This window comes from Dipteris shenzhenensis, chromosome 22 (genome assembly GCF_047967505.1).
Source record: "Dipteris shenzhenensis isolate YYH24624 ecotype China chromosome 22, Dip_SZ_1.0, whole genome shotgun sequence".
Lineage (NCBI taxonomy): Eukaryota > Viridiplantae > Streptophyta > Polypodiopsida > Gleicheniales > Dipteridaceae > Dipteris > Dipteris shenzhenensis.
The window spans coordinates 39338642-39364508 of record NC_141617.1 but is presented as its reverse complement, the minus strand read 5'-3'; the positions used below and the strand labels follow the sequence as shown (position 1 = coordinate 39364508).

At 45.3% G+C, this 25867-nt stretch overlaps 1 protein-coding gene across 1 annotated transcript in view; it reads right to left on the bottom strand.

Moving 5' to 3' along the window:
- LOC147888094 (uncharacterized) overlaps nucleotides 1–25867 on the bottom strand; it is a 137153-nt gene that overhangs the window by 21489 nt on the left and 89797 nt on the right. The window contains exons 9-11 of the mRNA XM_087393340.1: nucleotides 25563–25763; nucleotides 12295–12327; nucleotides 104–202 (exon numbers count right to left, since the gene is read on the bottom strand). Of these exons, the coding sequence (XP_087249466.1) occupies nucleotides 104–202; nucleotides 12295–12327; nucleotides 25563–25763 (333 nt within the window). The remainder of the gene's footprint in view (nucleotides 1–103; nucleotides 203–12294; nucleotides 12328–25562; nucleotides 25764–25867) is intronic.

The following is a 25867-nucleotide window of genomic DNA, read 5'->3' as shown; positions in this document are numbered from 1 at the left end:
AACACACATAACCATACCACAAAGCAACCAGCTTATTGCTTGAAGCAGCAAAGAACTAACACAATGATAACACAAGCGTTTAAACCTCTGGCAGCTTAATTACCTCAGGTGGAAGGATTTTGATGACATTTTTGAAAATCTTGTAAACTCTGTCATTGCCTTTCAGATTCTCCTCATCGACCTCATTTGACTTTGGCTTACTCTGGTATCCAGTCCCCCAATTCAATCACATGCATGCACATTGTCAAACGAGGATTCAGAAAAACAAATGCAGCTTGTGCACGTACACTAAGCTGGCAAACTATGTGAACGAAATACGCATATCCAGCCATAACCACATACATGGGAACCAGTATTTCTACAGATTCATCTGCATTCATTTCTTCTGATTGATCGGAGATAAAAAGTAAACAGTCCCTCTATATATTAGACAGACAGACAGGCAGCTAATGGTTGATTAGGAAGAGCCAGACCCAATGTCAAGTTCTGGAAATGGAACCCAAGGGCCACTTGGCTCACCCTGCATTAGATGCACCACATCTGCCACCATGCCCCCTATCCTTCATCTTAAGGGTCCTCATCGCATCATTGATGGGACCACCAAACTGGAGCAATAGACATAACTTCGAGTGCTTAAATGGAAAGGGCAAGCGGCCTGCAAGAAATTACAACTTTCTATCAGACTCAAGCTCATGTTCAGAATCCTTCAAAAGGTTGACCTTTGCTGGGATTTTCCTTTATTGTAGACAATGCTAGGACCTCAATGGAGTGATGGGTCACGCATGCACCACTGTAGACAATGTGGGTGTCCCATCGTCCAACATGTCCCTAGGGCTCCACGCCACTCACATGAGGAACCTCAGTGCATTCATACAAGAGTTGGTCTGCCAAAAGTCTTTACAAAGAGTGGTCCTTATATAGCAACAAGGCAATCTCTACACACTAGATAGGTAACGAAACACATACCCAATATAGTCCACTTGTGCCTTGTAGGTCTTCCAAAAAGCCAACAGACAGGTACATCTAAGTTTCAACAAGTGGATACCTAAGCAATCTTTTTGCTAATGCTTCTAGCTTTTATAGACCATGTATCAGCTGAGTACACTCCAAGATAGTTGATTGACCTAAAGGATAGATGTCCATGCACGCCTATTTTATGGATGAAATGCAAGTAAGGCTAGCATATTCTTTCACCAACAGTGCAGTCGTGATATGACCTTCAGGTTTAATTACAGTGAGGACTGCTGATGCTCTGATTGAAGGGTCGCGTAGACAAAAGAAAGCACGTACAAGGTACAAGGGTCGATGAGAAACACCGTCACGTCAACTAGAATATATGAAAAAAGGAGTACAAGGTACTTGTACATGTCCTATGTGGCCTAAAAGGCACTAACACTACAAGTGCCTATATTTATGCCTACAAGGCACATACCATGGCCTATAGGGCATCACTAGAACCACCAGGAGATGGCCTACAAACCCCCCTCCATGGGATGGGCTGAAGTACTCTGGAAACGTCTCAAAATACTTGGTATTTTCTGGTCATGGTGGCACATGTTTATCCAAAAGGATACAGCCACCTATGAATGTACAAGGGATGTCAGATCATGTAACAAAGGGAACCAAGTGTAAAGCATGCTTACAAAGACACTTCCTCGTCCCAAGTTCGAATCTGCTATGTTGTCCTCTGTGGGAAGATAGGACAACTCTATGTCTCCTGCGGACAACCGCTCCCGAACATAATGATAGTGAACTTCGATATGCCTGGTACGCGCAAGCCAAAGCACTCTGGCTGTCAGTAGTGGAGGATGTCTGGCGAATACCAAGATCTGTAAGTAACTGTGGAAGCCAAACACACTCTACTGTAGCGGTGAAAGCTGCCCTGTACTCAGCCTCACAGCTAGATGTGGCAACCGTTGGTTGCTTCTTGCTGAGCCAAGAGATACATGAATTGCCAAGCAAAAAACAATTGCCAGTATGTGACACTCTGGTGTCGAAACATCCTGCTCAGTCACTATCCATGTAAGCATGCATGGTAAGTGAACCCTGATCACCATAAAAGAGGGCTAAATCTTGAGTGCCTCTGAGATATCTGAAGACTCTCTTCACTGCTTGCCAATGTGCTTGCCAATGCTGTGAACTGGGCATGTGCATGAATCTGCTGAGCTGAGATACTGCCTACTGTAAGTCAGGTCTAGTGTGACATAAATAAATAAGGCATCCAACAACCTGCTGATAAAGAGTAATATCACATGGTGGGCTCCCATATTGAGCTGAGAATTTGAAGTCAGCATCCACTAGAGTAGAGATTGGCTTGCAATCCTCAAACTGAAAACGATCAAGGAGCTGTCCAATATACTTGGACTGAGACATCATGATACTGTTGGAATATGGAAAAAGAACTAGAACTAGAAACTGGAAATGGAAATGAGATGACAAGACTGAAAGATAAGAAATACCTTGAGAAGAGTGTAGACAAGACACAAGCTAGACAGATAGATTAGAATGATGTGACCCATTGAATATATGGGCCAAAGTACAAGACATAATGCAAGAGTGTTTATGGGATAATTGTAGAAGTGCCACATGGCACACACTCAAGACATAAAGACTAGACTTAGACTTAGACTAGGAAATAGTACACTTAGTGTGCACTTATCTCCAACACCCTCCTTAAGTGGACACTAGGAGTAAGAAAGACAAAACTAGAGGACAGAATAGACTGAGAGACAAGATAGAAGACATGACAGACAAAAGATCCTGAGACACCCCTCCTCAAGTGATATCCTCATATGGGTCCACAAGGGTAGGGACAAGATGGATCTAAAACATAGTCAGATTGATAGACAAATAGACAGACAGACAAGACTAGATAGACAGAAGACTGACTGTAGACAAATAGAAAGACCAAGACACTAGAACCCCTTGACCTACATCATCGGTGGTCAAGGTGGTAGACAAAACATAGAAGTAATCAGAAAGCCCATTTTTCATCATGTAAGGAAGGAACAGCAGGATCAGCTGATGGAGATGTTGCAGCAACATGGGCTGAGGTAGATCCAGGAGCTGATGTAGAGGTTTTGGAGTAGCAGTCCCTCTCCCGGTGATTATCACGGCCACAAATGGTGCATGGATGAGCCTTGAAACAGTCCTTCTCCAGATGATTAGTCTTCCCACAATGGGTGCAAGGCTTTCTTACCTTAGAACTGCCTTTCTTTGCTAAAAAGGCAGTGTCAGTTACCTTGCGTTGTTGAGTTCTTTCTTCCTCTTGGAGAGCATTGATGATACCCTCAAGAGAAGGATTATTATGATACTTGAAGGTAGTGACAAGAGTAGCATAGGAGTCAGGTAAGCTTTTGAGAAGCACGGCAATAGCAATATCTTCGGAGATGGGAGACTTGACTGACGCAAGCTGAACCATAAGACTGCGAAGATAATTAACATGAGAGGCTATAGTAGCTCCTTCCTGCATATGTAGATCAAAGAGTGAGATCATAAGTGCAATTTTAGAGTTTTTAGATCGGGCTCCAAAAAGAGTATCCAGAGTGATCCATGCTTGAGGAGCAGACTGTATGTCGGAGATGTGATGAATGTAATCATCTCCAAGGCCAAGCAATATGATAGCATAGGCTTTGTCGTTCTTGGCAGTAACAATTTGCTCAGATGGACCTTCGGGGGCATCACGGTGAACAATGTCCCAAAGGCCTTCTTTCATAAGATGGCACTTGAGTTTGATCTGCCAAGTATGAAAATTGGACCCATTGAATTTGTCGATAGACATGAGAGAATGAGAGGAGGATGCCATGTGGGAAGGTCTTACCTCTTGCTAGGATGCAAGGGCAGTGTCTATTCCCTTACAATATTGTAGAAATAAATGAGAAGAAGAGATCCTAGAAGCCAGTTCTCTCACCACTTTGTCAGGGCCATAGCATATGACAGCCCATTGAAGCAGGAGGAACCAGCAGTTTGCAGATATGAGGATTAACAAAGACTGCTCAGCAAACTGAAAGAGACAATGTACAGTACCTTAGCAAGAACTGAATGCAGAACTGAATGCAGGTTGTGCAGAGATAAAAAAACTTCAGCTCCTCCTTTATTTCGAACAGAAAAGGTACGGGCAGCAGCTTCAAAAAGTCAGGGCAGAAATGGCAGACAGATCTGCAGCAGTAGAGGCCACCTGAACTGGGACAACGGGTGCAGGTACAGATTCCGTACAGTCGTACGGACTGTACGGACTGTACGGACGCTGACGAAGACGGCGTACGGCAGCGTACGGCGGTCGTACGGAGAGCAGAGCGCAGATCTACAGCGCAATGGTGCGCAGATCTGCAGCGCAATGGTGCGCAGATCTGCAGCGCAATGGTGCGCAGATCTGGAAGAGGGATGGCGAGCAGATCTACAGCGGCAGCAGGGTCAGCAGCGTGGAGAAGAGGGGCGGTGCGCAGATCTGTCGATGACAGCAGGTTCTGCGCAGATCTGGCGCTCAGATCTGGCAGAAATGATGCGCAGATCTGGAGCGCAGATCTGGCGCAGATCTGGAGCAGGAACACACAGATCTGAGAAAAAGGCAGACTGCAGCGGGGGAGAGTTCTGAGAGAAGACAGACTTGAGGGGAGAGAAGAGGGAGAAGAGGGATCAACCTAGCTCTGATACCATGTTGGAATATGGAAAAAGAACTAGAACTAGAAACTGGAAATGGAAATGAGATGACAAGACTGAAAGATAAGAAATACCTTGAGAAGAGTGTAGACAAGACACAAGCTAGACAGATAGATTAGAATGATGTGACCCATTGAATATATGGGCCAAAGTACAAGACATAATGCAAGAGTGTTTATGGGATAATTGTAGAAGTGCCACATGGCACACACTCAAGACATAAAGACTAGACTTAGACTTAGACTAGGAAATAGTACACTTAGTGTGCACTTATCTCCAACAGATACCCCCCTCAACATGAGCAAATTGAATGCCCAAATCATAATGGAGCTGTCCCATGTCTGACATGTCAAAAATCTGCTGCAAATCAGCCTTGAAAGCTGCAATTTGCTGAGTATCTAGGCCCGTGATGAGCATATCATCCACATATAAAATTAGAACTAAAAAATCAGATCCACTCCCGCGGACATAAAGAGTGGGTTCTGTGGGACTATTCTGAAAACCAAGGGATAGTAAGTGTGCATGAATTTTGGCATACCATGCCCTGGGTCCCTGCTTCAAACCATAAAGGGCTTTTCTAAGCCGGCATACCAACCTCAAAGCTAGGAGGTTGTGTGACCTATACTTCTTCCTGCAGATCCCCATGAAGAAAAGCAGTCTTGATGTCAAGTTGGTGCACTTGCCAATCATGATGGGCTGCAATGGCAATGACACATCTAATGGTAGTAATCCTGGATGTGGGAGCAAATGTCTCCTCAAAGTCAATGCCTTGTTGTTGGGCATACCCTTTTGCAACAAGACGGGCTTTGTATCGATCTATGCTGCCATCAGATTTCCTTTTTAATTTGTAGACCCACCAGGTACCAATGGCATGCTTGCCAGGAGGGAGATCTACTAATTCCCATGTGTCATTTTTGGCAATGGATTGTAACTCAGCTCTCATTGCATCCATCCACTCTTTGCTGTCAAAAGCATCTTTATGGCACAAGGGCTCTTCATTGCAAGCTGTAGCAAGGAGTGCAAATTCAAGAAAGTGACCATGCATCTGTCTATTCCCTGATCTTGTCCGGGCAGCAAAACGCTGATCTTGTTTGCTGTCCCTCGCATCTGGGAACTTGCCTTTGCTCTCTATTGACAGCTCTTTCTTCAATGATTGCACATGAATAGTGGGACCATTTTGTGCTGGAAGAGAAACCTATAAATCAGCATGACGTAGTGGCTGATTATTGTTTGGTGGAGGGCCTGCAGGAGCCTCATGTTTCTGGTCAAAGTCCTCTTCTGAGGATGACAGAGGTAACCAAGATTCAAAGGCATCAAACATGTCAACATTTGGCTTACTTTGCAGTCCACAAGAGGAGAAGCTGAATGTTCAGCAAAGATTACATCTCTACTGACAATAATCTTCCCAGTATTTGGTTGATATAACCGATACCCTCTGCTCTCCTCTCTGTAACCAATAAATATGCATTTGATTGCCTTGTCATCAAGCTTATGTCTCAGCTGAGATGGTACATGAACATATGCAAGAGACCCAAAAACTCTCATGTGTGAAAGTGAAGGCTTCTTGCCTTTCCATGCTTCATAAGGTGTAACAATCCTCAATGCCCTTGTAGGTGATCTATTCAGCACATAGTTGGCACACATTACTGCATCAAGCCAAAATTTATTGGGCAAGGACTTAGCCTTAAGTATGCATCTGGCCATCTCCATAGTGGACATGTTCTTCCTCTCAGGAACAGGATTATGCTGAGGAGTGTAAGGAGTAGTGCATGAGTGAACAATGCCCCGTGAAGACTAAAATGCATCAAACTCCTTTGACATATACTCTCCCCCCCTATCTGTGTTGAGGGTGACAAGCTTGCATCCTCATTCATTCTCAACCATATTCAGCCACCTCTGAAAGCATGAGAAAACTTCAGATTTGGCTTTTAAAAGATATACCCAACAATATCTTGTGAAATCATCAATGAGAGTCATGAAATATTTGTACCTCCCAATGGCAGTTGTCCTCATTGGGCCACAGACATCACTGTGCACTAGCTGCAATTTCCTTTGTGAGAGTTTTGGACAATTCTTTTGAAAAGGAAACCGATGCATCTTACCCAAAAGACAACCCTCACAAGTTTGGAAACTGTGTGAGTTTGAGGTACATCATTTGCCATCTGTTGTGAATGTAGCTTTGCAAGAGCTCTATAATTGAGATGACCCATTCTCTCATGCCAAAGATGAGTTTCAGCAAGCTGTGAATCTGAAATAGCAAATGCTTCAATAGAAAGTGCAGCTAAGTGATGACCAAGGTGATAAAGCCGCTTTTGCAAAGTGCTAGTGAGAACTATGGCATTGTCATCACGAAGATCATAAACTAGAAATCTCTAGCCATCAAAAATCACTCTGAAGCCTGAAGTAGCAATTGCTGAAATTGAGATCAGGTTGACTTCAACCAGGCACAAAGAGAGCATTTGTCAAAGTGACAGGATGACTTGAAATAGATGTGAGCTGCACATCTCCAATTCCTTTTACAGCATATGAAGCATTATTAGCACATGTGACAGTCCCCCCTCGAGGTGCATCAGCTAAAGAGTGAAACAACTGTCTGCAAGATGTGACATGCTTGGAAGCACCACTATCAAAGTACCAGGACTGAGCATCATTAGCAATAAAGAGTGCATCAGCTTTGGAGGGATCAAATGAGCAATGGACAGCCCATGCCCAATCATCCTGAAGAGCATGTGCATGTGAAGCATCTGCTGGCTCATGGGATTCAATAGCATGTGAGGCATTAACTGTCAATCCTACTTTCTTTTTCTCTGAAGCGATGCGCTTCCTGCATTCTGAAATGTCATGTCCAGGCTTGCGACAATAGTTGCATCTTTTCTTCTTTGACTTATCTACTGTATTTTTAGATGCATGCAGTTGCTATGCGCAGATTTTGGCTCACCCATAGGCTTGGAAGCCTTGCCTCTTCCTGTGTGCTGTGAAGCAAATGCATGATCAGGAATAATGGCTTGTCTATTAGCTCGACTTCGCTCTTCCTGCAAAAGCAAAGTAACTAGCCGATCAAAAGAATGGTGGTCTAGATTACCCATGGCCACTAATCGAAGGGTTGTAGCAAACCCTTGGTATGTATCTGGCAGTCCATTCAATGTGGTACTGACAAGCTGTGAATTTGGCACCACCTCATCAATGTTGGCAAGTTGTTCCATGAGGTCCTTGACCTTTGTCAGGTATGCATCCATAGAGTCACCTTCATTCATACTGACTTCCTGTAATTGCCTTCTCAAATATGCAACACGAGCTTCATTGCAAATCTGATAGAGAGAAGCCAATTTATCCCAAGCATCCTTTGCTGTCCTACAAGACCGGATGTGTGGAATAATGATTCTCTTGCATGATAAAGCAATACATGAATGTGCATTTGCATCTCTTGCATCCCATCTTGACTATTCCTGAGTTGGAAGAGCAGCAGCAAGAGTGCTAGAAGATGAGGCATCAGGAGGAGTACCCCCTGTACCCCAGAAACAATATTCCACAAATGCTTTGCAACTAGAATATGTTTCATAAGATAAGACCACATTGGATAGTTGGTGTCATCCAACTTATCATCTTCACGAAGAATGCCAAATAGATCTTGATTGTTCCCAGCCATAGCAAATGTGATATCCTGAAAGAGACCTGAAAACCCAAAAGCCTCAAGGCTATCACTGCAAAAGCTGGCTGTCCAAAAAATGACAGCAAATATCTGCAAATTTCCAACCCAAATCAAAGGGCAAATGCAGATCTGACCCAAATGTGACTGTGGCAGGCAATGTTCACTGCAAAAACAGCAAATCTGGCAAAAGCCCCAATTTTAATGAGGATAAATAGGCCAAAAAGAGGGCAAATGCAGAAAAGTCCCAAATTTTGCTGAAATTTTTGCAAATGTGACCCAATGTATGATAATCTGACCCAATGTATAGCCTCAAGGCTTAAAACTGCCAAAATATGAATTACTATCCCAAACACCAGTTGAAATTGAGCTCCCAACACAAAAGCCCCAACCTGAGTGATGACGTGGCACAATGTGACAGTCCTGAACCTGAAATTAACTGAAAACTTCAATTTTTGGAAGGATTTCAGTTGTCAACCTTGTCCAAAGTAATGTGTTGACAGGTTGAAGGTCCAGATGTCAAAAGCCCTAAATTTTTCTGTTGGAAATTAGGGTTTGACAGTAAAAACTGTCAAAAACAGTAAAATACTGCAAATGTTGCTTGTGAATCAGCTTCTGGTCCTTTGAGATTAGGACTGAGACTCAAAAGGCCTCTGTAGGTGGAGTATAACAAACCACGAATCTGCTGCAGCAGGTTGAAGTGCAAAAGACAGCTGAAGCGTAGCTGGAACAGCCCTTAGACACCTCAAACTTAGTGCGTGGCTGGTAGTATCTCATTTGGAGGGCTCTGAACAGGTCGCGATAGCAGAACATCTTCAGCAAATGACTGTGGAGAGGTCACGGGAGCTAGGCGCCTAGATCTGGGTCTGATTAAAGTCACGGGAGCTAGGCGTCTGGAACAGCAGTACAAAGGTGACGACAAATGGTCACGGGTACTGTGGAGAACCTCGAAAATGCTGCAGCTGAAGCCTACAAGCAGTCGCCTCAGTCTGGGAACAGCAATGAGGCGCTTTGTGGCGACGAAAAAACACTGGAAGCCTTGGACAGCAGCTGGAGGAAACGTACGGGATCCATACGTATCTGTACGGACAATACAGTTGTACAGACAGTACGGAAAAGAGGCGCAGGAAGCAGATCTGGGCTTTGATACCACTGAAGGGTCACATAGACAAAAGAGAGCACGTACAAGGTACAAGGGTTGATGAGAAACGCCGTCATGTCAACTAGAATATATGAAAAAAGGAGTACAAGGTACTTGTACCTAGACCTAGGACCTAGGACTAAGTGTCCTAGGTGTCACATAGGACTACGTGTCCTATGTGGCCTAAAAGGCACTAACACTACAAGTGCCTATATTTATGCCTACAAGCCACATACCATGGCCTATAGGGCATCACTAGAACCACCACGAGATGGTCTACACTGATTCCCAATCTCCTAGCATTTGAAAGGGCAAGATCAAGCCACATGAAAGATTTTCATAAGACTGGGTGCCAAAATGTTTCCTGATATTGATTTCCTACTTGTAAAGAGGAGCATTTACCTCAATTTGCCAAGAACAATCTACACCATAAAATACCTCAAACCTACACCATTACAAACACTCAAGAGGTTATTCATTGCTATCCCGATTGCATAAAGAGCACTTAGATCATACTTTGCCTTCCTAGGACACCCATGGGGAGGCACCAAGCAGCCCGCATCCATGGCATGCAGTACCAAGGCTTTAAGCCTCAAGCTGTGCCTAACGCATTCATTATTTATGGTGACCCCAAAAGCATCTAGATCATATTTGCACTTTCTAGGACACTACAGGATGCACGAAGAACAGCAAGAGTGCCCAACACATTTTAACCCTTTTGCTAATTTAAAGAAAGGTAATAACCATGGCCAAGATGTGTCTTTCATCAATCAATAATTGAAAGACATTTGGATTTCCGTTCTACTTCCCACAAAAAACATGATTCTCCAAAATGAGATTTCTCCAAAGAGAGGCTTTTGTTTCAAAGCCACAGAGATAAGAAGGGGCACATCTGCTTTCAAAGAAGAGGGGGAACAGAAAAGACAAAAGGAGGGCAAAGGGGTGCAGCAGGGAAGAGGGGGAGCTATCTATCAAGCTCCTAGCAGTGCCCTGTGCTCTCTCCCTCTTTCTTTTCATGGCTGAACGTCTGGACCAAGGTTCAAAGGCATTCAGATTTGCCCCTACCATTTGGAGGGAGGGCAAGGTCCTTAATAAGATATTTCTAGCTTATTATACAGCCCCTTTGGGATACGTCACACCTCCTATGTCTATGCACCAAATTACATGTCTTCTATATGGTTGTGGGGCTAAACCAGCTGGCATGGATCAGTTGCAACTCAGAATGAAATAAAAATTCAAGATGAGAAACAATTCAGTTATAAATATATTGCTTGTGGGCCAATGTATGCTCCTACATTCACTGAAATACAAGGTTTTTTTCCAATGAAACTGAACTACAAGCTTGCCTTGATTGTATTTTAAAAGTTCTCTTTCATACTAGATCTAGATTTGGAATGGGATCGATTGGGAAACTGGGGAATGCAAAACTTGGTGGGAGTTTTTGTAATGCATATTGTCTACAGTAGATTTTGCACTTGAAGGTGAATTAGAGTTGTTTCGATCATTTATAGAACGTATGCATATCCACCACCTTAAAATCTCATGAGGTGACATGGAAAGTTTAACGTTCAGAATTGTACGTTATGTTCATGACAACAATGCCATCATATGGAAATAAAAGTTGCTTCAGAGGTTAGGTGATTGAAGAGGACCCTAATGAGCTCCTGACCAGCCACTTTCGAGCACTGTGGAGATCTCCCTTGTTAGTGTCAAGACTTGCTTATTTTTCCTTTTATGGTCTATTGGTGCAGTATGGAGCAAGGGCGTGGTCTCTTTTTAAAAATATAGGCTCTTAGTCCAAAAGATGTAAAAGAAAACAACCTACAACCACGTTGCAGATTTTGCAAACCACAGGTGAATTGGTAGATGCTGGACGACTAAAAGAGTTACATTTTATGGTATGAAAGGGGCGATCACCTTTGTGAATGAACAAAGCAACATGAGGTTTGGCATTGTCATTGAGCAGAAGTGCGTACAAATAGATAGTGTGGACCACAAATGGAAGCTTCCAAGCTGGAAACAGATTGTGGCAGCAATTGGCACAGCAATAGATGCTATTCAAAGAAACAGGCAGCTTTAACTGGGAAAGCGGAAACAAAGTCGTGGTAAGTCATTACAGCACAGAAGTTCAGTGAGCTCATTTCCTCAAGTCCACAAATAAAAACTACCTACTTTCTCCTTGCTCCTCAACCATAGACTTATTTTATAATCTCTTCCATTTTCAGTGAACTACTATTTCAGCTCCATGTAGATTTCTCTATTCTCATGATCAGACCTATCTTCATCTCTATCCTTTATCTAGGTTCAGCCTAAATCAAAAGAGGCGCTTCAAACTTCAAAGTTCTTCAAGGTTGCACTACAAAAACACATCAGAAGTCAATCTCAGATCAATTTATGTTCCATCAAATTCTAGTCCATGGATAAGATAAGTCCTTGATGGGGTCCTTACAGATTCCAGAAGCAACAGTAACAACAGCTTTCAGCTATTCTGACAGCCTTAAAACAAATTTGCAGTTCTCTGCCACAGTTTGGAGAAGTAAACATCTATCCGCAAGTGCAGGCATCTTTCTATTAACCTTTGACAAATTCAACTCTACAATCAGATTTGGAATGTTTTTTTGTGAAGCAAGGCTAAAATCTGCTTGGTCCTGAACCTTATCCATCTAATTTAATTCTTAAATTCTTAAAATTTAATTATCAATCCACCAGATTTAAAAATAATAGTAAAACAGATTTAAAATCTGCTGATCAGAGGACCCAAAAAAGTTTCAACACGCATTGATAGCTTTAAAATGACCAATGGTTTTGCCAACCTTCGGAGGACAATAAAGCAGATAGCCAGACATACCGTCTCAAAAAGCATCGGTGGGAAAAGTTCTTCCTACATCCCAAAAAAAGGTTAAGATAGTCAGTTATGACAAAGCTAATAACACCCTTTAATAATACTCAAAATCATTCTAGTGATAAGACAACACAAGAAATAACCAGGTCACAGTTTGCAGAAGTAATGTAGTTGAAAAATCCTTCACAAATTAACAAAAAGAAAAAAAGGCTATAGGATTCACGCATTGCATTTTTACATGAGCATGTGCATACACAGCACTTTGTGAGCATTTGTCTTCCTCTGAATACATTTAGAACAGAGTGTCAATGCAAAAGATATGCAAACATCGCCCTGGGAACTGAGATTGAAAATAATCTGAATCATCGAATGACACACTATTTTGAAATTTAGCAGTATCTAATAATAACACACACCTTGGATTTTTATGGCACAGTCCTGTAAACGTGCCCAGCCTTCAACCTCCTGAACTGTACATTACGGCTCAACAGCAAAACATATCCCGCATTTAACTCACTCCCATGATCAAAGCCACACTACCTGAGCTGCAAAAACTTGCAAAATGGTTGCACAAAATCTAGGATGGTGCCTTTAAGCCAATTTATCTTCTCTCAAATGCCCATTTGTGGCTCTCGTCAAACATCGGGCAAAGCTTTGAGACCTATCTCCTTCATCAGTAGTTGGACATGGATGACATAAAGAATCCAAGATGTAGGAGGCAGCCTCAACCATAAGCAATATCTCCAACCATCCTGGAAATTGACAAAGCTTTATATAGCCTAGAGGCTGAGACTAATATCCCCTAAATTATGCATACTATAAATTTTTATATTCTTATGGGCTTATTACGCATCAGTCATAATCACCCTTTTAGATTGCCTAAACCTTTTCCTCCGATTTGCATGTTCCTTCCTAGCCGGTCTTTAACATGTCGTCCTTAGCAAAGATTCCACACTTCGAAGATCACCAAGACCTAAAGTGTCAACTCAAACTCAGCAATGTGATTTTAAATGAGACCCTATCGGAGCCTCAAAGAGCTCACCCCAATGGACAGATGCTTTATACGGCTATGCAAAACTATGCAAGATAAAATCACTTATTCTAAGGTTGTTCAGTACCAAGAAAAAAGGTACAAATGCTCCTCTAACCAATGTTCACACCTCATAAATTTATCTGTTCAGTGCAGGAAGAAAGGTACAAATACTCCTCCAACCAATGCTCACCCCTCATCAATTTATACGAGTCCCTGCAGTGCTGCCACCAGATGAGACAACTGCTCTCACAAGTGACCAAAGAACTTGGCATCTTGGCCCCAAACAATGACTCTAGAAGTATACAATGCTTCTTTCAGTACCACCAATAGTCCATTCTATCCTTGGCATTGAGAGTCACCCCTAGTGATTTGATGCATGGCAATACATATCCACCACTTTAAGTAATGGGTAAGAGGAGCACCAACTTAGCTGGCAAATTTAAGTCTTTAATATCAACAACGCTCATTCTGTATGTACTTCAGTACATCTCTCCGAAAAATACTTTCCAGTAGAAACTTTACATCAGTTAGTAACTCTTTAACAGATCCAGCATGGCAAATTACAGCCATGAGTGCATCATTTGGAGTAGTAGTATAATCAACGGAATCAATGCCTATTTACTAGTGAGCCTTGTATGAGTGTGTCCAGGCCCACTTCCAACATATTTGATGCCAACTAGTCAAAGTAACAGATCCTTTGAGCAGCTTTCCTAAGGATTTAACAGTATAAGCAAATAAGTGTTGGCCTTCTACATGACTAGAAGAAAGAAATAAGGAAAGTTTATTGAAAGTCTTCAAAAGACTGAAGGGTCTATGAGACAGAAAGAACCTGATATGATGAGCTGAATGGGCGGAGCCTCTAAGCGGGCAACACACCCAAGGCAAATATAGCATAATCATAAAGACACGAGTGCATAAAAGTGTCTGACCCCATGGAGATGATGGTAAAACTGGTGTGGCATAACTACGATGATCCTCAAAGGCTAACAAAAGGATCAAGCCCAAGGGGGAGCCCGGCAGTCTACAAGGCTGCAGTGGCATAAAACATGTGATAGAGCACTAGCAAGGGACGGTATGTGTGGTCCGATATGGTCTCCTAGTTGTGGCCCCCATCGGTCGTGTCTCCAATCTGGGGAGCATGGAGGGACGGTCCCCAAGCCTAATTTGTGCCTCAAACCGCTGATGAGTCTATCGTGTCTCTCACTCTGGTCCTCGGATCCCATGTCTCCCTAGGGCCTGCTCTCTGGCTGAAAAAAATCAGTGATAATGCTCTGAGTGGAGTTTGGCTGTAAACTCTGATTTCGCATATGTATCCTAAGTAGATGCTCCTTGTGTCCGATGGCCTCAAGAATGAAAGTCACCAGGCATCTCTGATCTAGTAAGACAACAAATTCAAGAGGGGTCCAAAACCATTCCTAAAGAGACAATGATAGCAACCTCGAATCTCAAAGTAAAAAGGGCATTTCAAAGTGACGTGCTTCTCCCACTTAATCTCCTACCGATCACATAAAGTCCAGATGCCACCCTCTCTATGTATGCATTCAGCCTGCCCACTCTCAATGTGCAATCGGTGTGATGAGACACAAAAATGCCCGATCGATACCCTCATTGAGTTGGGAAAGTGGATCCGCAGACATCTTGGTGGGTCAATGAAGGACTCCTTTGAAATGTGCAAGCAGTGGTCCCTTAGAAGCTGAGCTTCACAGGAAGCTCGTTGGGTACAAACAAGGTCCTAAATGTGTATCGATGTAAGAGATCCTCCTAGAAAACTTGGTTAACCTCGTGATATGTAACTGGGATGGAGGGGGCACCACAACTATATTAAAAGGGTGTGTAATCTATCCATGGGGAGCCCCAAAGTTTCACATCTCGTGATATTTAAGCGGGATGGAGGGAGCTCCATGCTATACTGAAAGTGGGGTAATCTGTCCATGTGGAGCCCCAAACTCTAAAACTATCTACGTGTACATGCATACCAACACCTTTGAAAGCCATGGATAAAGATAAGGCCAGCCATGGTAGCCTACATCAGCCTACGGTATAAGAGCCATAATCCCTAATGTAAAGGTACGTGATAACCGGGAACGCTAAGTCAAGCTGTAGTGGGGATGCTCCGAACTCAACCAGGACCATCTAATGTTCGACTGACGGCTTACTTCATCTGATCATCCGTGGAAGCAAGCGAAGCCTCTCCACCACTCGAGCGAACCCTCTCTTACTACAAATCATATCCGTGGAAGCAAGCAAAGCTGAAGCCTCTCCACTCGAGCCCAATCTGTCTCTGATACAGCGAGTCCCCAACAAGGACTACCATACGTACCCGCTAAACAAACTAAGGAGTCAAAGAGAACCAAAATTGGTCCAAGGATCCGAAAGTGAAAACACTCCTGCTCAAGTCTAGCAAGCATGGTGTATCCCTTGCTTAGTCGGGCATGCATCACTGGTCGCATTGTGAAAACCGGGCTAGAAAAAAGAAACCCCAAGTATGTATAGGATGCAACAACCACCTCAGGTAATCCCTCCAACATGAAATGTTGTTTGTCCATGGCTACTCGGGATGTGTTGAAAATCATGACCTTGATTTTACCAAGATTGGCCTTCAAGTCATGTATCTCTCTTAAGTGCATCTAAGTGTTGTTGAGGCCCTCTCTTGAGGACGAGAGTAAGACCTCATCAACTACGTATAGGAGGATCTAGATCAAGGAGCTGGCAAGAGAGCAGTCTGCCCCCCTATAGTCCCAACGAAAGTCTCAAGGTCGTCTAGATAGAGTGTGTGAGGAGATGGGCATTGACATAAAAGTCATAGCAGGTAGAAGCAAAGGTGTGAGTGGTCTACATGGGGTGTGGTATCGCAATGTCAAATGCAATAAGAATTGGTTAAGGGAGACAATTCTAAGGTTAGTGATCATCGAGATGAAAGTAGAAGGTCCTATGATGTCATCAACCACAATGTATCCCCCACCATGAGGGTGGCATGAGTATTCCTTGAATGCAGGCCATGGTTGTATAAGTCTTTAGGTGAGTAGCATTCGAGGCATGTTAGTGAAAGCTTCCAAAGAATTTTATTTTTGAAATTTTATGCTGCGATCTTTGGGAAAATGTTATTTTTGAAATTTGAAAAAAGAAAGAAGTGGAGGAAAAATATTCACATGAGATGTAGAGAAGTATAGGACATACATAGATGAGTTACAGCATCCACATATAGGAATGGCTATTAAGAGCAAAGAAATCATGAGAGAATCTTATAATGGGGAATCTCCTTTCTCAAGTTTCAACTTTAGACCATTTAATATTTATGACACAAAACTTAAAAGCATTTGGATTCTAGAAAAAACGTGTGTATTTTAATTTCGGCGAAATAAAAGGGTTTCTTTTTTTTTCTCGAAAGGAAATAAAAATTTCTTTGAGAGTGTTTCGTCTTGTTTTGTCATTTCGTTTCAACAAGACAAAACAGGTTTTCATGTGACCATGCAAGGTGTGACAAGGGGGGATTTATAAACATCTATAAAAGGTCTCAAAGGTCTATAAGACCAAAAAGAACACAAGTGAAACATAATCCAAAAACAGAATATCTTAAGTATCTCCAGTCAAAGTAAGATCATCTCTAACTACAGCTTGCTCACGAAGAGATATCAAAAGCTACACTCAATCAATTTTGCACTGTGTGGCCTTAGCTTTGGCTTTGAAGCCTTTATTGAGTGCTTGTCTTTGTCAATTGCGCACTTTCCTCTCTTCCGACATTTTCTAGTCCAAATCATTTGATACTCCAACTTATGTGGCCTTCAACTATTTTGCTTGACAAAGAAGTTTTACAAAGCCCCCATCCAATGGTACGTTCTCCCCTTCAAAATGATATGATCACTGCATTCATCGTGTGAGGAAAGACTCCCCCCCCTTTCACGACGTGTCAACCGTCATGAGATCCGATGTGCCTCAACTGACGTCAGCAGGTGGCCTAAGGCTTGCTCATGTGTGAGGTGAGCTCTCATCTCTCTGCACTCGTCGTCAAACTAGGGATTTTGAGGCATCTTCCCAGCTGGGACCTGTGAGAGCGAGTCATGGGGAAATATCTGGTGGCGACGTCTTGTACCACTGAGACAAGGGTGTCCGAGGCGTGGGCAAGGTCTACATCATCTCCAAGTAGGACAGGAAGCTCACGGGCTAGGTGGCTCACATAGACCGGATCAAGGGCACAATCTAAGTGGATCTGGACACGAGTGGGCATGGGAGGGGTTCTCCCTATGACTGGCATAGTAGCAGAGATACAAAAGGCTAGGTATGAGTGCTCAGCACCGAGTGGGAGGGGAGGCACAACAAAGTCTTATACTCGTGAGGCAAAGGCTAAGGGACTTAGCAAGTAGTCCACTGTACGTGTTCTCCCCACCACGTCAAAAACATGTTGAGCCCGCCAGATGATGGCCATCTCTGGAGATCGTTATATAGAATTAGATCATGGACTACGTCCTACTCCAGTAGATGTCGCCCATACCCCGTCACATGCTATGCATCTGCTCAGTACCTCACTATCCCAAGCTCTCGTGCATCTAGCTCCAGTACTATGATTAATGCGAAATCAAGCAAGCCCACCTATCTATCTCTTGTGCGGACATTGAAGTCACCAAGAAGGAGGGTAGTCTCCCCGCCTAGAGAAATCCATGATGCCATCATGTATCGTCTCATATGGGCTATGTCCCTCTGTGGTGTCCTCATGTGCATTGGATGATGGATCTAGGGGGAAATAGCACACAGTGATAAAGATTGGTCTTGCATCTGGTAGCTAGACTCGTATCCACATATGTCATACATGTTCCTCTCTCCCTACCACAAATATATGAGTGGTCTGGGGTGTGTCTAAAAGGGCAGCCACGCCCACAAAGCCTCGCACCCCATTGTCTCTCCTTGTCTCCATCCTATGGGCTGACTCACATGTAGTTCCTGTCACTATGGACAGTGTCTCTCACGGTGTATGTCTCCAAGAACCCCCCTGGACCTAACCAAAGGGTGCCTATGCAATTCCAAACTGCCATTTTCAGCCCCCCTTGTGCACTCATCCAAAGGGCCCGACAGCGTCATAACTCCCCATCTTCCTTCTCTACTCTATCTACTCTCTCTTGGACGATCACCTTACCATCCCTATGGGCGGCCATTTTCCTACTTCTCTTGCTGCCATTCTCCACACCATCCCCTCCCTCCTATGCTCTTGCTGTAAGAGCATGAGATCATCATTTACAGAAAATCCTAGTGTCCTTCAGTGTTGCCCTCATGCTCATGAGGGTGGATCTATCTGTGGCTGTCCGTAGTTTCACTACCATGGGTTTCGTAGATGCATCTTCCTTACCCATTCTCCACGCTGCTTCACAGGTGAGGCTGAACCCCATCTTGGTGAAAAGGGCTGCAGCATCTGCCATGGAGGTATCACCAATTGATAAGCCTCTAACCAGCAAATATAATGCCTTGCTGTTTCGCCTCTTTTCTTCTTCTAAACTTTCAGATATAAGCTCTTTTTTGGGTGCTATTGTGTCCTTTTTTACCACCTCTTTCCATTTCAAAATTATCAGCTTCATCTTTTGTGATTTGCTGTGTGATTTTAGCATGGTTTCCTTTCACCGTTGCTTGTACATCTGCCATTTCTTTCTTGAGCTTCACATTTTCAGATTTCAGCTCATCAATGAGAGAGAGAGAAAAAGAAAAAGAAAAGAAAGAATTTTTATTAGAGTCTTCGGAAGACCAATGGGTCTATGAGACTGAAAGAAAACCTGATACAAATCACAGTAAGGGTGGAGCTACTGAAACGAGCATCATCACCCATGCTGAATCCTAAGTCTGATCATACATAGTGTGCTCCTTTCTAGCACATCAAAGCGATCATGATGTCTCGGTAGAGCACCGCGTCGCGACCTTCCCGCCTCCCCCCTGCTGCAGCCCCGTCGCCCACGGCCCCTCGCTGCCTGCGTGCCGCTTCACCCCCCTCCCCCCCCGTCTTCCTCCACTTCCCCTCCCTCGCCCTCCTCCACCTCGCCTCACACCCCTCTTCGATCTGATGGCAGCAACGGCTGGAGTTCAGCGGAACCTCCCTCGCCTGGGCCTCCGTAGACCTCGCTTGAGCAGCCTCGATCGTGTGATGGTGGGTTCACCTCTAACGGCAGAGCTGGCCAGTGGCGGGTTGGGTGGTCTGCACCCTTTGCCCTCTTGTTGGGGCATGCTTCATTCGCGTAGGGCTTGTAGGTGCAAGTTGCTTTCTCGTGCCACCCGTGGCTTGGGGCATTGCATCTCCTCGGAGGGGAGCATTGTTGGTTGTAGCCTGCTCCTCCGCCCCAGCAGCTTGCATCACCTGCACCTTCATCGCAGCAACAGGAACATCTTTCAGGAAGCGTCGTGTGTGCTCGGGACCTTTTGTCGAGGAAAGGTTTGGTACTACCTCGAGCTCAAGGAGATAGAGATGCGAGATGCCTGCTCCCATGGTGGTCAAGAGCTCTTCTTGATGGTCAAGCTCGACAACAGGGATCCTGGCGCTTCCGATCTCGGAGCTACACCGGCTCGTGGAACCTTGCTACCTCGACGTGGCTTCACTGCTTTCCTCCTAGCAGGGGTTCTTGATCGTGGTTGGCACCTTGGTCATGGTCGGCCTCGATTGCTGGATGTTGACTCAGAGGAGTCATATCAGTTGATGGTTCACTGTCTCGAAGACCTTCTTCCCACAGGGCGGCGGCTCTTGGCTCTATCCGCAGGGCTGCTGGACTTGATCCCTTCTCTTGGGGCTCTACTCTTTCTTGTTGTACCAGGAGGCACCCCAACTGGGTTGAGGCCTGTAGATGCGTGGAGCAGGCTACTGGAGTGCGGACTCGCCACCCGCCAGGCGGTGGTTGCTCATGCAGGCGGGTCTTTTCTTGTTGGTGCCCTCGGGCGGGCTCGATGGAGGGGAGCTCAGCGGAGGAGGGACCCTTTTTTGCTTGGGTCTCCAAGCTTCTCAAGACTCAGAGCTTTTCTCGAAGATTCTTTTTCCACAGGGCGGCGGCCCTCGACTCCTTCCTCAGGGATCCCTTCTCCTTTGGCTCTACTTCTTCTTGTCGTACCAGGAGGCTCCCCATGTGGGTTGAGGCCTGCAGGTGCGTGGAGCGGGCTACTGGAGTGCGGACTCGCCCCCCGCCAGGTGGTGGTTGCTCATGCTGGCAGGTCTCTTCCTATTGGCACCCTCGGGCGGGCACGATGGACGGGAGCTCAGCGGAGGAGGGATCCATACATGCTTGGATTACGAGTATCTCCAGGATTCACTTCATCAGGGATTATTGGTCAGCCTCGATTGTTGGATGTTGACTCAGAGGAGTCATATCAGTTGATGATTCACTGTCTCGAAGACTTTCTAGTACTTCCAGGATTCACTTCATCAGGGATCCGTAGCTTTTTTGGTTTCGCGGTTTACTGGTTTTCAGAAGACCCAGACTAGGTTTTTTATTTTGACAGCATTTTGCAACAGTTTTTTGCTTGGCCCTGTGTGGCTTGTAGTTTCGCAGGTGGGAGTTATCCCTGTGCTCCAGCATTGCTGTTGAGTCTCTTGTATGCCTTGTCTCGAAGTAATATAATTAGCCCTTCTTTTTTTTAAAAAAAAAATAAGTCTGATCATACATAATCAAATACATATGGATGTAACAATGAAAAGAAAAGGACTGGAGCGAAGCGGAATCCTCCGTATGTCATGTCGCCCTGGCCAGTGGATAGCCGGTGATGGGACGCTGGCGCCCATCAAGGGGTGTTGTGCGTCTCGGTCTCCTGGATGAGGCTCGACGCAAGACCAAAGCCACCGTGACTCCCGTGGGACGTATCCCGGGTCTAAACAATGACGGGAGGTCCCCCAGAGTGATCTGTGTGTCCCCTCGATGTCTCATGTGTCATGATGCGGTCGTCAGGTCGGGGTCTCTGTCATGTTTGCGGCTAGAGACTGGACGATTAATGTCACTCGATGGGAAGAACTCTGTGATCTTGCTCTGAGAGGTGTCTGATGATGTGGCCAAGCCCCGTCGCCTGAGTAAGTGCTCTCTGTGTCGGACCCCCTCATGAATGAAGGCCGCGAGGCATCTCTGATCTGAGTAGGCGAGGAATCTGGAAAGGAGCTCGGAGCTGTCTCTGAAGAGCAGTGGTAGCAACCGCGGATCTCATAGTACACCGGGCACCTAAAAATAAAATGCTCCTCCGACTCGACCTCCTGACAATCGCACAATATGCATAAGCGATGCTCCCTAGAAATCCCCTTTGCTCTGCTGCTCTCTATGCAGAGGCGATGTGATGATACTTGAAACTGTCTGATGGAGATCCGTAGTGAGTAAGGCATATGAAGCTCAGTGTACCCCGAAGGTGTGATGAATCCCTCCTCTGAAATATGAAGACAGTAATCTCTGTAGAAACTCAGCTTCACTGGAAGCTCCCTCGGCTCCAACCAGGTCCTAAAGGTGTGTAGCTGCAAGAGATCCTCTCGAATGACCTAGTTGGTGTGTGGCCCGATCGGGATGGTGGGTGGGAGTACTAGAGGGGCATCTAAACTGTGAAAAGGAGGTATCCTATCGATGTGGAACCCTAGTCTCACAAACCATCTGTGAGTCCGTGCATACCAGCATCGCTCGTCTCCCTCTACTGCCAACGTCATGGAGGAATCGAGAGCCAACCATGGCAACCTCTGTCTCCCTGATGTGCAGTCCCCATATGATCTAACCCGGTGTAGATATATAATGGTATGAAAGGCTGCATCTAGTTGGAGTGGAGAAGCACCAAACTCGGCCTGAATGATGTGATGTGGTACAGATGGTTTTCCCCGGATCATCCGTGAGAGCATGAGGATCTGTAGGCGCTCCACCCGTGTCCAATCTATCTCTGACATGTCAGGACCCCAACAAGGGCTGCCATACATACCGGCTGGTCAGACCAAGGAGTCGAAGAGAAGAGCCTTGGTCTAAGGGTCCTGGAAGTGGGAGTGGAAGCATTGTCTCTCTAGCCGAGCCAGTGAGACGTATCCCCTGCTCGGTCTAGCCTGCATCGCTGGTCTAATCATGAAGATCGGGCCGAGAAGATGACCCCCAAGTAAGTGTATGAGGATACAATCTCAACTGGTGACCCACCGAAAGTAAAAGTAAACTGCTTTCGCTGCATGCTTGCTCGAGAGGTGTTAAAGATCATGACCTTGGTCTTGCCAAGGTTGACCTCCAAGTCATGGGATAAACAAAAAGCATGTAGCGCATCCAGGTGTTGCTGGAGCCCCTCGGGTGTGGACGACAAGAGTGCCACATCATCTGCATAAAGAAGAATCCTGATGATGATCCCGGCAAGTGAGCAACCAGTCCCTCCGAACGCCCCCATGAAAGTCTCAAGCTCATCGATGTAGAGGCCAAATAGGATCAGTGATAAGGGACAACCCTGTTTAACCCCTATGGTACTCAAGATCTCATCTGTCCAACTTGCACCTGTCCGAACTCGACCTGAGACTCTCTCATACAGTGCCATGACTGCCGAGAGGATCTCCTGATCAAATCCCAGTGTCTGTAGGCGTGTGATGAGACGAGCTCAAGGTACTGTGTCAAAGGCTTTGCGAAAATCCACAAAGCAGCAATATACCCTCTCCTTTCGTGATCTGGCCTCCTCAATGATACTCTTGAGTGTGAGTATGTGATCCATAGTCCCATGGTCTCGCCTGAAACCGGCCTGACCCTCTGCTCTGAGCCCTCTCATCTCTGCGAACAGGCTGACCGACGCATCCAATACAACTGCATAGATCTTGGACATCACATGTCCAATCATCATGATAGTCCTCTAGTTACTCGGGTCCATGGGATCCCCTGCCTTGTGGATGGGGGTGATGGTGTTGAGTGTCTAGGTGCGGGGGAAGCCAAGGCAAACAACATCATAGGATCGGGGCTAACGTGTCAATCCCATATGCGATAAACTCAGTGCATAGCCCCTCGTGATCCTTAGCTCGACCATTGTGCAGTTTCAATGTCGCGTCCTTGACTCCCCCTCTGGTGAACAATGTGCAAGTGGTGGGGCGAGGTGTGTGTATGAGATCTGGAGTGGGCTGGTGTGGGACATCATAAAGATGGTGTGCATACGTGTGCCAGACTCTCGTGTCGGTGAGGGGTGATGGAGACCTACGCTCAAGGAATCTCCGCCAAAAATCCTTAGAGTTGTTGCTGTACTAGATGTGCAGCAACTCCTCATTTCGACGAAGAAATGCCTGCTTCTTCCGATGTACGAGATGTCGGTACTTGCGTACCGTGTCTGGTGTGTTCGGGAGGTGACATTTGGTTTCAAGTCGGAGCTGTCGGCGATAAGCCTTGCACTCCGCATCGTACCAATTGTTGCAGGGTACAGAACCAAGAGGTGGTGGTCTAGTGGACCAAGTGGTGTGGGGAAAGATTTGGAGGGCAGCCTCGTGGAGTGTGCGACTAATCAAGGCAATACGGTACTCTATGAGTGGTATGTGATCGATGTAGGTTAGGAGTCTGTTTAGGCATCCAGAGTAGGCCAGTGAGAGGCTGTGATCAAAGTGTATGTCGTGGTAGGTGTCGTGCTTCCTATGTGGTGTGTGTGGTGTGGCTAAGCGTGGGGTGGCAATAGTAAAGAATAGGTATGTGTGATCAACTTCTGGAGGGAGTGGTGCTACGGTGAAGTCGGTGATACATGAAGTAAAGGTAGGGGATCCCATGATGTAATCTACTACACTAGTGCCCCCCCCCCCCCGTGTGGGAAGCAAGTAAAACCACCTGAGGAGGGCCATAGGTCAAGCCTGTTGTAGATGATGAGATCATGCATCCTGGCCAGATCAAGGAGCGTGTGTCCACATGGTGTAACAGGCCCGTGTCGATCCGATGAGGTCCTGGTCATACCTGCTCCGTCTAGGTCCATGTCTGGTAGCATGATAGAGTCGTCTCGGAAGTCCAAGAGTGGTGCTTGGCGCGTGCTCGTCCTGGCATTGAAGTCCCCAACAAGGAGAACTTCCCCACGGGCTGAAAGGTCTGGGATATCCTGATGTAAGGGTGCATATGGCAATGTCTCACCCTCCTCTCGTGCCACTCTGGCGAAGTGGGATGTGTCTGGCGGGAAGTAGCATATTGCTATGAAAAGGTCACGGGTGTCTATACGTCGGATCCGGATCCACATGAATCAGGAGTGTGCGTCCTTCCTCTCAATGGAGATGGCTCCAGCGAGGGAAGACCTGTACAATACTACGACCCCGCATGATCCTCGAACTCCTCCTGTATCCCTCGTCTCATCCCTGAAGGCTGACTCCCATATGTAGCCACTGACTATCGGTAGTGGACGCTCTAGGCTCTGGTGTGTCTCTGTGTAAAAGACTATGTCTCGTCCTGTATAAGACTCCGAGAAGTTCCCTGGGTCTGACCATAAGGTACCATTACAGTTCCAAATGGTGCAATCTAGGGTCTCGGAAACCTGAGTCTCATAGGCCCCGTCACCCTAGGGGGTACGGGTGGGAGCCCGACCGGTGAGAGAGAGGATGTGCCATAAAAGAGGGCTGGGGGGGAGGGTGCAATTGGGGGATTTAACATCACAACCATGCCCAAAACTATTTCTAAATGGAGAGACTGTCCTACAGGTTTGAGGTGGCACTTTCAGCATCAACCCTGGCTCTTTCCTTTGCGTAGGGCTTGACATTCTCAGGCTCTCTCATGCGGTGCATGATGTATTTGATACCTTGGGCACTTCGCTCTTTGGGGGTTTCTTCATACTTATAAATGGGGATGCACTTGATAAGAGCAAATAAATCCAGTTGATAAACGCCTCCCTCAACTTTAGTCTCAACTCGCCTAAGGCCTTATGACAGGCAATATTTTAAATCTCTTCTCGCAAACATGAGAACTCTTCCTCCTACTGCAGGTGCTCTTTAGACAAACAGTAAGTCAGTCCCCCTTTATTAATACAAAATATTCTCTTTCCATTACCTAGAAAAAGCAATAATACTCAATCAGTGCCATGTCATACCTTAAATGCAGAAAGAAGTTAGAAAAGAGTACAATGACTCATACAACCTGAGAACATCTTAATATTTTACAAAATAAGCAACAGCACAAATGAAAAAAAAAACAAAAACAAATTTCAGGACACAACAACCTCCACACAGTTGTTAGCAAATAGGCAGATTGAGTGACTGGAGCATTGCTTCTCAACAACCACCTCCACAGAGAGTACTTTAAATAACAACTATTTAGAAAAATGGTTGTGAATGGATCAAGGGAATTACAAGAGTGAAATTTGAAACTGTTGTTGTTCCTGGGTCCTCTTTTATTCGTCCTGCAATAAAAACAACAGGGCCATCTACTTTACTCAACATGTCTGCTACTTTGTTGAGGAAGCTGCCCCTTCCTTTTACAGGTGCTGCCCTAGCAAACCATTGTTGGATATCGGGAAAATGAACTATCACTGGATTCCGATACAAGACCATCTGCAAGAATAGAGAATTGTTTGCAAGATTAACTTGTAATGCTCAGTAGTTTGTAGAAAGAAAGAACTTCAAATTCAGATCACTACAAATCCCAACCCACATGG